The 15,384-nt window shown below is 42.3% G+C and overlaps 1 protein-coding gene across 4 annotated transcripts in view; it reads left to right on the top strand.

The window, feature by feature from the left end:
* Window positions 1-3,646: 3,646 nt before the first annotated feature.
* LOC115202909 (protein BEAN1) overlaps window positions 3,647-15,384 on the top strand; it is a 59,642-nt gene continuing 47,904 nt past the window's right edge. The window contains exons 1-3 of one of the 4 annotated variants that reach the window (XM_029767077.1): window positions 3,647-4,165; window positions 5,466-5,540; window positions 6,669-6,797. In XM_029767077.1, coding sequence (XP_029622937.1) covers window positions 6,773-6,797 — 25 coding nt within the window. In that variant the 5' untranslated portion in view covers window positions 3,647-4,165; window positions 5,466-5,540; window positions 6,669-6,772. Of the gene's footprint in view, window positions 4,170-5,465; window positions 5,541-6,668; window positions 6,798-15,384 lie in introns of those variants that run through there. The other 3 variants (XM_029767074.1, XM_029767075.1, XM_029767076.1) reach the window with 3 other exon arrangements.

Raw genomic sequence — 15,384 nt, 5'->3', positions numbered from 1 at the left:
CATCCTAACTGGACTGGCAGATCCCGTTATATGGTAAAACAACGGATATGTTCTCCTCTATCAGACTAACTCTGCCCAGTGGTGGAAAAAGTACCCAATTGTAATACTTGAGTAAAAGTAAAGAAAATTACTCAAGTAAAAGTGAAAGGCACCCAGTAAAATACTACTTGAGTAAAAGTCTAAAAGTATTTGGTTTTAAATATACTTAAGTATCAAAAGTAAATGTAATAGCTAAAATATACGTAAGTATCAAAAGTAGAAGTATAAATAATTTCACAATCATTATGAATTGGACCATTTTCCTGAAACTTTGACAGGCTGCTGTAGTTATTGATTAAACATGTTTCTGATAGGGCTTGAATCATTGTATAATTTCCAAATATGACTGTTTTTGTTAGTGAATTCATCCTGTGGCCTTCACCAAGTGAGTTCCTAGGCAAATGTTATCATTATAATTCAACTCTTTAACAATACATTACATATTTCATAAGGCCTTATTTTGAGGCCTAGCTTTACAGTGGCCTGAAAGTAGTTTTGCAAAATTCTGGTAACTTTCCCAAAATTAACAGATATTTTTTTTTTATCCTGGTTGAAGGATTTCCAGGAATCTTCCAAATGGGATTTCTGGAAAAACCTGGGTAATTTACTAGAATTTTGCAACCCTACTTGCAAGTCACATTATTCTGTTTGGCAAAGAGTTGTGTAATTCCTATTGGAATACAGGCACAGTTACAGTGCCTTGCAAAAGTATTCATCCCCTTGGTGTTTTTCGTATTTTGTTGCATTACAACCTGTAATTTAAATAGATTTTTATTTGGATGTCATGTAACGGACATACACAAAATAGTCCAAATTGGTAAAGTGAAATGAAAAAAATTACTTGCTTAAAAATATATATATTTTTTAAACGGAAAAGTGGTGCGCACATATGTATTCACCCCCTTTGCTATGAAGCCCCTAAATAAGATCTGGTGCAACCAATTACCTTCAGAAGTCACATAATTCGTTAAATAAAGTCCACCTGTGTGCAATCTAAGTGTCACATGATCTGTCACATTATCTCAGTATATATACACCTGTTCTGAAAGGCCCCAAAGTCTGCAACACCAGTAAGCAAGGGGCACCACCAAGCAAGTGGCACAATGAAGACCAAGGAGCTCTCCAAACAGGTCAGGGACAAATTTGCGGAGAAGTACAGATCAGGGTTGGGTTATAAAAAAATATCAGAAACTTTGAACATCCCACAGAGCACCATTAAATACATTGTCAAAAAATGTAAAGAATATGGCACCACAACAAACCTGCCAAGAGAGGGCCACCCACCAAAACTCACAGACCAGGCAAGGAGGGCATCAATCAGAAAGGCAACAAAGAGACCAAAGATAACCCTGAAGGAGCTGCAAAGCTCCACAGCGGAGATTGGAGTATGTGTCCGTAGGACCAGTTTAAGCCGTACACTCCACAGAGCTGGAATTTACAGAAGAGTGGACAGAAAAAAGCCATTGCTTAAAGAAAAAAATAAGCAAGCACGTTTGGTGTTCACCAAAAGGCATGTGGGAGACTCCCCAAACATAGGGAAGAAGGTACTCTGGTCAGATGAGACTAAAATGTAGCTTTTGGGCCATCAAGGAAAACGTTATGTCTGGCGCAACCCTAACACCTCTCATCACCCCAAGAACCCCATCCCCACAGTGAAGCATGGTGGTGGCAGCATCATGCTGTGGGGATGTTTTTCATCGGCAGGGACTGGAAAACTGGTCAGAATTGAAGGAATAATGGATGGCACTGATACAGGGAAATTCGTGAGGGAAACCTGTTTCAGTCTTCCATAGATTTGAGACTGGGACGGAGGTTCACCTTCCAGTAGGACAATGACCCTAAGCATACTGCTAAAGCAACACTCGAGTGGTTTAAGGGGAAACATTTACATGTCTTGGAATGGCCTTGTCAAAGCCCAGACCTCAATCCAATTGAGAATCTGTGGTATGACTTAAAGATTGCTGTACACCAGCGTAACCCATCCAACTTGAAGGACCTGAAGTAGTTTTGCCTTGTAGAATGGGCAAAAATCCCAGTGGCTAAATGTGCGAAGCTTATAGAGACATACCCCAAGAGACTTGCAGCTGTAATTGCTGCAAAAGGTGGCTCTACAAATTATTGACTTTGGGGGGTTGAATAGTTATGCACGCTCAAGTTTTCAATTTTTTTGTCTTACTTGTTTGTTTCGCAATAAAAAATATTTTGCATTTTCAAAGTGGTAGGCATGTTGTATAAATCAAATGATACAAACCCCCCAAAAATCCATTTTAATTCCAGGTTGTAAGGCAACAAAACAGGAAAAATGCCAAGGGGGTGAATACTTTCGCAAGCCACTATATATTCAACAGTTGACATTTTTATTCACCCGCAACCTGCATTCATAATGACTGCCAGGATCAGAAACATCAGAGACTACCAAAGCCATTTAATCTGGAAAAAACAATTCATAACGTTTGCAAAAAAATCGAACTAAATGATTGAATGAATCAATGTACTTGCAAAAACACAGATATTCAAAACAATTCTAAAGAATCTACCTGCAGTAGAGCATGCTGGGGGGAAAAACATCATTTGTTATCATATCTTAAAAATATATATATATGTGACTTCTCATTTACTTTTGAGTCAATACCACATTTTCATTGATTGAGTTTCGCTTACAATAAATATTTGGTTAAAAATGCCTTTGGATTTACAGTGCATTCATTTACAAATCCAAATGCTATCAAGTTTATGGTTATGGATACATTGTCCTTATGATGTACACAGAACTACAATTTCCTTCAGCAAACAGACATAAATGGGAAGAATGTTTCATAATATATACCACCAGCAAGCCTTTTTGGCAATGCATTATATCACCAGTAGGGGTAGCCAACACACTTAGCATGGAATATTTGTAATACCCCACATCAGCTTCATGAATTGTAATTCATTCAAAAATGGAACACATTCCTAATATTTTTTGTCTTTCCCATTCACCCTCTGAATGGCAAAATACACAATCCATGTCTCAATTGTCTCATGGCTCAAAATCGTTCTTTAACCTGCCTCCTCCTCTTCATCTACACTGATTGAAGTGGATTTAACAAGTGACATCAATAAGGGATCATAGCATTCACTTGGGTTCACTTTGTCAGTCTATGTCCTGGAAAGAGCAGGTGCTCTTGATGTTTTGTATACTGAGTGTATGCCTATTGTCTTTTCGCAAGCTATTATTTCACGTAAAAATGAAAAATGTCCATTATAGTCAATGAAAATTCTTGAATTGGAATTTCCCAATTTGATTCAACTGAAATGGTGTTGACTCCAATCTCCTCTTTTTCAGTATCCTCCTATTTAGTAATACATGAATAAACAGTGAATAAAGTGGATAACAGTCGAAATGTGTGGATGTCTGAAGACAGTTCACATCATAATAGCCTTCGTCTGCTTGAGAAAACGGCAAAAATTTAAATAAATAAAAATACTGTAAACTTAACATTAAAACAGACCATTTTGGTGCTCTTGCATCCTGGGACATTGATATTGTATTTCCCCGTTTGTCTGCGATATGGTAACCATCCAACTGCCCTTATGTCATTTGTAAACAAACGACAGTGTTGGCACATGACTGCCGCTGGCCGCTTGTCATCTAAATTAAATATGGCATTATAATACTGTATGTTGGATAACTGAGCGCTGCAAACGACCTACCTCGTTCGCAGCCACGGTGGGACATAGAAGATGCTCCTTGCTGCAGAGTGTTTGATTTGACGGCTTTTGAAGGCATTTGGTTTACATGCTCGATGGTTACACCAGGGATATTAGAAAAACTCTAGTATTATCTAGTATCTACTGTGCTAACGGAAGTTTAATGAGTGATATACTTGCTATTTTGGCCAGGTGGGCCATGTCTCGGGTCGGCAGCGCGCGTGTTTGAGTTGGAATTTGGACCAGGGAATGTGTTCTGGGTGTTTTCGCACCAGATATAATGTGGCACCGTAAGATAGCGTAACCCTTTTAACCACGATGTTTTCTTCGAATTAAACGAGTAAAATTTCTGCGGGCATTGGGTAGGTAGGCTATCCGAAATCGAAGGACAAGAAAACACCTGCATCACATGGGGATATTTTTATACCGGTTGGTGGGTACGTACTCTATTACTCTGTCCTCTTGTCCGATAAACTGTTGAATTTTGGTTTATTGACCTGTGATCTGCGTAGACTATTCCAGGTTGAGCAGTTTAGCTTTTTTTAGTTATGTTGTGTTGTGGGTACACCTTTAAAGATGTTTTCACCATTGAGATCATGGCATTCATGCTTGGGCTTTCATAGAATGTTTCCAAAAAAATAATTGAAGTCATTAATACTTTCTCATTATTACGTTATGAGTTTGGTTCTTGTCCAAGGAAGGCCATGAATTGATGACTGACCCAAAATAGGCTAAATTGGACTGTCAAATAGGGCTAGCCCAAGATTGATGAGCATAGTGTATACAGGCACCAAGTGCTATGCACCTGCCCCTGAGGAGTATGTAGAATTTAGCTAGAGAGCATTGCATTTATCTTCCAAACATCCCCAGAATCTATATGGCATAGTACATGGAGACAGAGCTCTGTGTGGAACTATACTTGTCCCATTTAAAGGGACTATATGCATTTGAAATGAACATTTTACTGTACAGCAGGACAGCCAGTTTAGAGGCCCATCTGGTTTCATATCAAATCTAAGTATCTATCCTAGTGCTGTATTAGTAGCTGTAGAGGATGCCAACCCACTGACTATGTTACATAATGTTCATGATAAGTTATTACAATTCCATTGATTGTCCTCATTCCCATCCTCCTTTTTAGGCTCTTTTTCTACATATTGATCTGGGTATCCAGAAACTGTCCGATACCGGGTTGGTTACACAACTAATCAACTTCATTTCCGCCTTTGATAAATACAAAAAAGACGGAGCTCACAGAGCAAGAAGAACTATCGATTTTTCTGTGGGGGATATTAAAGTCTTATCTTGATCTTCACATTTTAGCTTGTCAATAATACGGTCACATCACCATAAAATTTGGGCTTTGATGTTGTGAGATAACTGGCGTGACTGTCCGAACATCTGATCTGCAGTCAGCTCTTGCAGTAGTTTTGCCTCAGACGGTAATGGTCATGGTAGCCTGTTGACCAAAGCCAATATGCATATGTTATTACTGTCTGGCCTAGTCCCACATTCTGCCTTGGACCTGAAATACCAAGCCAAGCCATGGCTTGTCCAATCTCTGCATTAGCCTCATCGGGCCTGGGCAGAAATGCCAAAGAGGCATGATGTGATGTCAGAGCCAGCCAAGAGGGAATAACACCCCAGTCACCATAAAACAAAGTTGACAGGACTACAAAATGAGATTAATGCTTCCTCTCTCTCTGTTTCACTCCTGCCCTGCACCTCTCCAGCTCTAGCACTGCACGTTCCCCTTGTCTGTGGCACCTCAAACGCAATTGAAGTTGTCAGGAACTACTCCAAAGCCTGTGAGTTTTCTCGGTGTTTTACATGATGTTCCAATGCTCAGTACTGTACTTAACTCTGGCTTCTTATACAGGTTATATCATACATGGATGCGGGTATATGAATGTATGGTGTGCCTAATGTATAATACAGGACTCATGGTCCGTGAACGGAGTGTACTAGATCCTAAGAGATTTTAGCTGCTGCCTGGAAGATGCAGCGTTATGTAAGAGCACTATGCACCTTGGGTTAGTATGACATTACATACTCTGCTTTAAACAGGACTTGAAGCCTAATTCACAATGACAGGGCTTTGTGATGGCAGGCAGTGCAGTCGTCCTTCGTCCAGTGTGCACAGAGTAAACGTCTTCATATACGACTCGCTTCATTTGAATATAAAAACACACGTGCACAAGACTCAAAGTAATAACACACGTATAATGTAGTGCTTGATTCATTTACATATGGATTTTTTTCTAAACTAGAAAAGTAATCATTTCCACCTAGTTACAAATCCAGTCTCCGGACGCCTTAACGGGATACTTCGGGATTTTGACAATGAGGCAATTTATCTACTTCCCCAGAGTCAGATTAACTTGTGGATGCCGTTTTTATGCCTCTGTTTCTAGAATGAAGAAAGTTAAAGTCATTTCGTGAGGCAATGCTAACTAGCATTAGCGCAATGACTGGAAGTCTATGGGTATCTGCTAGATGCCCATAGACTTCCAGTCATTGCACTAATTGTAGTTAGCAATTGCGTTAACTGCACGCAGAGCAATATAAATGGTATCCACGAGTATCATCTGACTCTGGGGAAGTAGATAGATTCATTGCCAAAATCCCAAAGTATCCCTTTAATATTGTTTGCAGAGGGGTCCTGGGATTGATCGGAACACTCAGACCCTGTGGTCATGTACCGGAAAGACTAATGAACACAGGGCAGCGTGGGTGGCCCCTTGGCTGCACACCACACACAAATCTGCACACGTACACACATGCATGTGCCTCAGGCTTTATAAACAACAGGGAGCCTGTCACTCACATCACTCTCCTCCCTCTCTCTCTCTCTCTCTCTCTCTCTCTCTCTCTCTCTCTCTCTCTGTCTCCTTCTCCCCCCTCACAATCTCCCTCCCTTCTGCCTGCCCTTGCAGATGAGGACATCGCCCTTCTGTGCAGAAGAGAGAAGCTCAAGTTTGGCACCTGCCTCATTAACCGGCTGAAATGTTACTATAAGAAGGACTGCGGAAGGGAGTACATGTTGATGAAATTAATCTGCTCAGGTAAGGGACACATCCTTGCATGTTTACTGCACATTTTCATATTAATTGTCTTAGTTGTTCTTGTCATGGTGTATACTAGACTGATTATCCACACAATATTTAAGCAATACGGCCTGAGGGGGTGTGGTATACGGCCAGTATACCACGGCTAAGGGCTGAATCCAGGCACTCCGCAGCGCGTCGTGCCGAAGAACAGCCCTTAGCCGTCGCATATTGGGATATACCACAGACCCCTGAGGTGCCTTATTGCTATTATAAACTGGTTACCAACATAATTAGAACAGTCAAAATAAATGTTTTGTCGTACCCATGGTGTACGGTCTGATATACCACAGCTTTCAGCCAATCAGCATTCAGGGCTCGAACCACCCAGTGTGTAATATATGTATAATGACTAAGAACATGTAACTCTTCTTTTTAGAGAAACAATAATAACCATGGCAATATATGTCTGGGATGTGATTGAGAACATCTGTTTCTGTCTTTAGTTGATTAAATAGTGTAGTTGTAAGCTTCCTCTGGCACTCTTCAGATGATCAGTTTACCTGACAGAAATGCAGACCCCCAGAGCCAATATGCAGAGAACTGAACCACTTAAATAACGACCTAAGGTGTCTTAAATCTATGGTGACTTTCCAAAGTGGTAGCCGTTAGTGTCAGTAGTGTTGATTGACATGACTTCATTATATCACTGTACGTTCAGCGTTATGGGAATAGACATGCCATGCTGTCAAAATGACACCAAAAAAATGTTCCTGCTAAAAAATAAACGGATAAAGAAATTGATATTGCGAACGCGGGTTGTCATCCATCCTCAAAATGTGATGTTCCAGTCCTAAAACATGGCTTGGAGGCACAAACTGCCGGTGAAAAAACCAGTTACCTCTCTGCCTGGTTGATTTTTAATCAGGGTCTTTTTTTTCATTGACACAAACATGGTTTGTACGTCAGTAGTGACCACGTGTCGCCTGATTGTGTTAAAAATGTGCCTCAGGGAAAGACTGTGCCGTTTTGCCTTTTATATAACACCTCCATCTCTGATATATGATCTATCGGCTGCTAGGTAGCCTCGGTCCTTTATAAGTACCTTTCCAGTGAACAGCTTGTCCCCTCGGCCACGGTGTGTTTACACCCGCCGCTAATGCAGCCTGACCTTTCGCTAAACTGTTTGCAGAGCGAGAAAATTGTGCCCACAAACGGCTGCAGTCAGTCAGTGGAACCTCGATACGTCATGTGGTCCCTGGCACTCTTCAGAAGAGCTCTAACGAGCCACCGAGGGCCCCTCCACCAGCCACAACATCTATCTCCTGACTGACTATTGGGAGAGGGCTGGGATCAGGGAGGAAATTTGTACCCCGTTAAAGCTGTCCCTTGTGTGATTTTATGGCATCCGTATTCTACATACATAACCATTGAAATCTGAATGAAGTCATATCAAGATGAGAGGAAATGTTTAAACTCTTTTCAAAGTATTTCGCATGTTTAGACTGCACACAGACTTTTGTGTTGGTGTTCATAAACTAAGCTGTAATGGGAGTTTTCCCAGTGATGAAGGGTGGCTAAACCTATACAACCTTGCTGGCTGCTCTGCCAATCGTAGCTCCTCTCAAAGTAAAACTCACCAATCCCTTCTCTCCCTCTAATCTATAATTCACAGCTCATCCCCCCCTCACACCTGAAATGTCACCAGCCCCCTAGGCTGTGGAATGACTTTCGGTGGACGGACTCTCCGCTCTCGGCCAAGCTGTAAAAAATGAATAAGAGAAAATAAATAGATAAAGAGAATGGAAAGGCAGGATCTTTTTAGGTTCCTCTATGGACGTGCCACTATGCCCAGCACAGTCCTTTATGTTGACTCTGTAGCTGAGGACTTTCTTTGATATTTTGTTGGGGGATCAGCCATCAACATGTGGCTGGCCAAGTGTGTTGCTACTATTTCAGTACCTCAGTGTTAGGTGTAGAACCTCACTGTCCACAAACAGATCACTGAGAATGTCTTCGAGAAATGACTTTGCCATGTTAAAAATGTCTTTGTAATCTGAATGTCGTGATAGCAGATATTGTCTAAGCGATCTTTATTTCCTAATGCCTTTCCTTTTGAGGACCTATAATATAATACACGTGTTAATATTACACTTTGATATACTTTTACATTTAAATACATTCAATTGATGGATCCTCTCATCTTGATAAAATATGTGTGTATTAATTGAATAATGTATTAATTCAGATATTACCTGCTTCATACTGTATGCCCAAGCATACTATTTGCACTGTTTGCAGTGAATAGATAACCTCCAGCATCCTGAATCTCCTGTTAACCTTCCATTGGTCACAGTGCAGATATCGGCTTCGGCTCTCAAACGGAGGCACTGGCTCTGTGCTCCCATGTCAAATTAAATAGTAGAGTGGTTTTCATGGATACAGCGCTATCCTCTTCACTTTGGTCTTGTATTAATCTTTGTCATAGTAATTCACTTCCAAGACATATCGTCACCCCGTACTAGTGTGGCAGCGACACTGTATTAAGTTGGTGTTTTGTTTCATCGTTCTGATTGAGAACGGGGCTTCACTGAAGGACACCTCGCCGAAGGATAAAGGCTACAGATGGGACATCGGCGCTCTATCCTTGAAAAGGACACTTAGCCCAAATTGTTTGTCCAAATATCCAGCTGTAGGAGTGGATGATATGTAAATCTGTCCATCTCCCGGTGGATCAGGGCATCTGCTGAGTGGGTAAATAAATAATGTAAAGAGCAGCAAGTGGCTGACTAATGCTGCCACTTTGTCATCATGCCCCTCTCCCGATTTGACCTTCTCCTCACCGCTGCCAACGCAGACCTAGGGACTGTGACGGTGGCTCTGGATCCCCTGGAGTGGTCCTGCTGTGGCCCTACTCACGCCCTGCTGGCTGTCTGTCAGAGTAGGGTAATACAGGAACAGACAGGCTGTAATCCCCAGACAGGATGCACTCCCCAGACCACATCCATCACCACCGTGTAATGTACCGTTCCTCAACATCCACAACAACCGGCGCTCCTCTACGCCAGAAAAACACCATATCTTGTAATCTGTGTTATCTGGTCTGTGTGTACTGTCATTTGTTTGTGTGTGAATACCTGTTTGCAACTTGTACAATTTCAGAGATGTGCAAACTGGGATGATGATTCTATGGCGAGGGAAGGTTTTAACACAATCAGTTTGAGTTTGTTTGGAAATCCAATGCATGTAAATGTCAATGTACATCACCCAAACTTCAACGTGCAATCACACCAATCATATCATACCTACAACGGGTTTGCCCACAGTATGTAATGCTATGTAAATATACATTTTAGCAACAGCTATTATGAAGCCTTTTCACAGACAAAAGTTGAGGCATGTCGTCTTTCCAAACCTTATTTTGGTGACTTAATATTTGACAGGGAGATCTATGGCCACTTTAGTTGTTCTCTCCTTAAACACTTAAACATCTGAACGTCAGAATGTATTCAATGATATACAGTACACTGAGTATACAAAATATTAAGAACACCTGCTCTTTCCTTGACATAGACTGACCAGGTGAATCCAGGTGAAATCTAAGATCCCTTATTGATGTCACTTGTTATATCCACTTCAATCAGTGTAGATGAAGGGGAGGAGACAGATTAAAGAAGGATTTTTAAGAATTAACACAGTTGAGACATGGATTGTGGTGTGCCATTCAGAGGGTGAATTGGAAAAACAAAAAAATGTAAGTGCCTTTGAACGGGGTACTGTAGTAGGTGCCAGGTGCACCGGTTTGTGTCAAGAACTGCAATGCTGCTGGGTTTTTCATGCTCAACAGTTTCACATGTGTATCAAGAATGGGGGGTTCCTAATATTTGGTATACTCAGTGTATTTCCTTTTTGTCTTTTCATCAAAGAGCCAATCCTATTGCATCTTAATGGGTATGATTGTTTACTCCTAGCAAATCATGTCGTCAGAAAAAAGCACCTGTCAGTAAAAAAATGGGACTGGAATTTAAACGGTCTGTTCCATTTCAGTGCACATGATCTACGAGTACAGTGGTACCCATGATCCTTTGCTTATCCATCAGAAATTGCCGCATTTGCAAAAATTTTTTTTGCATTTCCACTTGGTCCAAGTATGACCATCTAAATGCATATTAGGATGTGTGAGATTTTAGAATATGGAGGCTGGAGATAAAATACCAAGATGGTTCCGCTTCAGTTCCCTTGTCACAGTAGAAAAAAAAAACGATTAAAAGCGTTGCAGGTGGCCAGATAGTGGTGGCAGATGTCAGGTGAATTCTCCCTGTGCCTTTTGGAAGAAAAGCTTTGTAATTAGTAGCCAAGCTTTCTTCATGGCATCTAATAATTGCAATGGCAAACTGCTGTGGGGTGGAGTGAGTGAGACATGAGGAGGATGGAGATAATTGGTGCTTCATGAGTGCCTTTATCCACATGAATTGCTTTAGACATATTCCTTTAATCTATCACTTTGTCTATGCCTTAGTCTATTGATCCCTCTGTTCACCATTTACAGCAAATGGTTCCATTAACTTAGCTTCACAACTCCAATCCAATATGTCGGAAATTTCGGTCGAAGCATGATGAGACATGATGAGAATGAATGTGTCTGTGTGCACGATGCCTGGAAAATGGCTCCAGAACACTGTCGGCAGAAGATACATGAGGAAGGTTTATTGTGTTCTGGACTTAACACCCCAAGCATCCGTTCCTCCACACATTGCAAAAGCAATGGGATTTCTCAAAGCGGGAAATGTGCTTACACATGCCATACCCAATTCACAGCTGTGGATACAATACGCAAAGGTCAGTAGTGCTCTGTGGCAAGCATGCTTCTCCCTATACCCAGCTGTACCTTGGGGCCCAGCTTATAAGTTACCCTTGTATTGTGTCACCCCTGTATGTTTTAAGTTCCCCAGGGTTTCAGATGAAGGCCTGTAGTGTACAGTATGTTAGGTATGGACATCTGTCTCCCCGCCAGTTGAGAAGTCAGGACAGATACAATAGGAGGGATCGGGGGTTATTACATCAACTAGAAGCAGGGGTTATTGGAGCCGCTATAACCAGATTAAGAGACTGCACTGTGGCCTCATCCCGTGGGCTCGGTGTGCCAGCCGTGACAGTGAGAGTGGGATCAAAGCAGCCAAATCCCGCTGAAATGGGCCCTGCTATTGGCCCTCCTCACCCACTAAACCTCAGAGGTCTGGATAATGCAGGGCCGGGCCTCGTACCCTCTGTTTGTTTGGGAGGTGCAGCAGCCGTGGCCCATACATGCAGGTTTATCCCCGGTACTCCTCTAATCTGGGTTAAATGACATGGGGAGAGCGCTCTTTAAATGCCCCCCCCCCCCTCCTCCCACAGTGTCTAATTATCTTAGAGGGATAAAGTGCAGTGAAGTCATGGGCTGCTTCCTGACCTTGACGGTGTTTTAGGACGTTGGGTAAAAGCTGACTATACACACAGACTTTAATAACAGTGAATTTAAAAGATGCTGTAGTCCTAATCAAGAAGCCATGTTGTATCTAATGGACTAATGCAATGTTGAACGTCGTATGACCTTGAGCTCTAGCATTGGAGGTCCTTCACTCTGTGAAAGCCTTTCAAAGGGGCTTTGTGTACCAGGAGTAATCAACTGTTCTTCAGAGCTCACTTGAATCACATGGATAATCATGATAACCAAAACCTGTCCCCCGCCCTGCCCGCTCTGTCTCTAGCATGGCATCACAGTAAACCTGGTCCCCTGAGGAACTCTGTAGAAGTGTAGCTGGCTGGCCGCCACGGGCAATCCAAACTGGTTTGATCCAGAATGAGTGTAGCTCAATTATTCACTCACTCCCTTTCGGGGTTCGGTTGTCTAATTTGTCTTTCCACGGATCCCCCTCAGAAGGATCTCCGTATGAAGTTTCCCACCGGCTGGAGCCTCTGGCAGAGCCTGGATAAGGACAGGATGCCTGTGCTCTCAGACACCTCAAAGTCTAGGCCAATTATGGCGTAGCTGACATCACTTTTGACAGACTTATGCACTTTTCACCATTTCATATCTTCCTGACAGTTTCCACAACAGCTTTGAGTGAAGCTGCTTCCTTTGCCTGAATCCACAGAGGCTGAATAATCCACAATATGAATGGAAATAAAGTCAGAGGCTAACCAAACTCAAGAGGACAGTGCATTTTCTTCTTCTTCAATATCTCCTTGTTCTTGTAAAGCCAGGCACGCTGGAGGGAGGCACAGCAAGTCAATGATTTGATCTCGTAATCTTCTATTGAATTAATAGAATCAAAAGGTATCAACTTTCATTCTGCAAGTTCTTCCCTGGTGGCAGTGTTTTGGTGAGCCAGTACCTGCCACTGTTAGATAACCCACTTATAATGATAACAATTTGTTCTGAATTAAAGTCTTCTATTTTCTGATATGACCTAGGTCTTCCTCTACTTTGAGTTAGAATCATTTCCTGTAGCTGTTGTTTCATGCTGCCTGTCCTGTGCTGTTACTGTGGCAAGAGGGACAGACAGTCCCAGACAGGATTGGCCTTCGATTAGTACAGGAAATGACTCATTCATACCTAACCCCATTAATCCTCTTTAGGCTGATGGTGTCTGGACTTCTGGGATAGGAGCACTGTCACACTTCCACCTCAACGGGAGATAAACTAATCACATTTAATTTTCTTGTTTTCACCATGGCAGCCTCAAGGGAATGGTCAGACGCTTTATTTTCCACACCGTTAGAGTCAAGATTGGTGAATCATTGGCAGATCTACTGGGCTCTACTGTTTCCATGTCTCAGTGCTCAAAAAACGTATTGTCTGTTATTAAGGGGGATTTTCCCCTTATCAAACACCACTTTTCTGAAAAGTGTCCAGTCCAGCAGAAATGAGGTAGGGATTTTGAGTAATTTCAAACTGCTGCCAGGCAGATGAGCAAAAATATCTATTTTAGGATTCATCATGTATTTAATGTGAAATATGCAAAACCTAATTCCTCTGACTCTAATTCTGTTGCAGTGATGATGAAGGATGGGATTGGGTTAATGGATCTAGAATAGTGAACTATGGTGATGCCACGACATCATACACATGCACGCACGCGCAAAATACACAACAACAGCAACAACAAACCTCCTGGTAAATGAGTACGGTTGGATGTGGAAGAACTCCGGTATAATAATGATTATCTGTGCCGTCCCTTCTGTGGTGTATTAATAGGTGAACCAGAATGCACAGAGACTTAAGCCTCTATGATCCAGTTTGACCCAGATATTCATTCCCCCTCCACGGCTCTGTGACCCACATCCAATCATATCCAACTTCCCTTCATGGATAATATTGTGGCGGTGTTATGCTGTGAAGGAGGCTGCGATAGTAACACTGTCTGATAAAAGGCATTGTGCCCAGATGCAGTATTAGGTAGCAACTCTGAGATAGATACAGTTCATGTATTGTAACATACAGATGTTACTGTTTGGTATCACTTGTAATCTCAATGAACTCTTTCAATAGAATAAACTGAATGGTTCATGTGTCTTTGCAAAATAGGGGCCACTGCTATCTATCTCATTCATGCATATCAGTTGGGATCACAGGAGGCTGCTGAGGGGAGGACGGCTCATAATAATGGCTGGAATGAAGTGAATGTAATGGAAACCATGTGTTTGATGTGTTCAATACCATTCCATTGATTCCTTTCCAGCCATCCCTTCCAGCCATCCCTTCCAGCCATTCCTTTCCAGCCATCCCTTCCAGCCATCCCTTCCAGCCATTCCTTTCCACTCATCCTACTCAATTAAGGTGCCACCGGGCTCCTGTGCTTGGGATCTCATCGTGATTGAAGGTGTGACAGGTCCGTTGTGGAAGAGACTGATGTCTATTGGGTTTTTTTGCTGTTCTGTGGACTGCTTGCTCTCTTTTTTACACCAGCCTCTGGGTTTTAGAATCAGATCTCTGATTATTTGTCTTACAGCCAGACAAACAGCCAAGACCATGCAATAGGCAGGAAATGGGTCACACCATGTATTGTGTAAAACATAAAGCACACTGTGGTTGGCTGTCCTTGTCACATTGAATCAAGGGGCTGACGATAAGAGAGCTGGGTACACGTGGGTTTGTTCCTCTTTCTTCATAGCTCTGTTTTTGTGTACTGTTCATTTGTCTGTGGGTCCTATTTGGTTGAATTTGTGTGTGAGCAAGAGAAATATTAGAAATAGAGAGAGAGAGAGAGAGAGAGAGAGAGAGAGAGAGAGAGAGATAAAAGAGGGGGGAGAAAGAGAGAGAGAGAGATGGGGAGGGAGAGAGATGAGGAAGAGAGTGTGAAGGAGGGGGAGAGGGAGAAAGAGAGAGAGAGAGCGTGGGGGAGTGTGTGTTCTTAGTATTTGTCCCCGTGGAGCTGTTGCTCGGTGCAGTCACAGTGTGCCCCGGCCTGGTCAGCAGCTGTCGTGTCATCCAGACTCCAGCCTGATTCTGATGGCCGTGCTGCAGGATGACCTTGAGCCGCTGAATCAGTCTCATGCGAAATTGATTTGGGAGGGTTGCTGTGGAGATGGCTGCATGGCTGACAGACTGCCCAGAAAACAGCAG

This window comes from Salmo trutta, chromosome 12 (assembly GCF_901001165.1).
Source record: "Salmo trutta chromosome 12, fSalTru1.1, whole genome shotgun sequence".
NCBI lineage: Eukaryota > Metazoa > Chordata > Actinopteri > Salmoniformes > Salmonidae > Salmo > Salmo trutta.
This window is presented reverse-complemented; position numbering and strand designations above follow the sequence as displayed.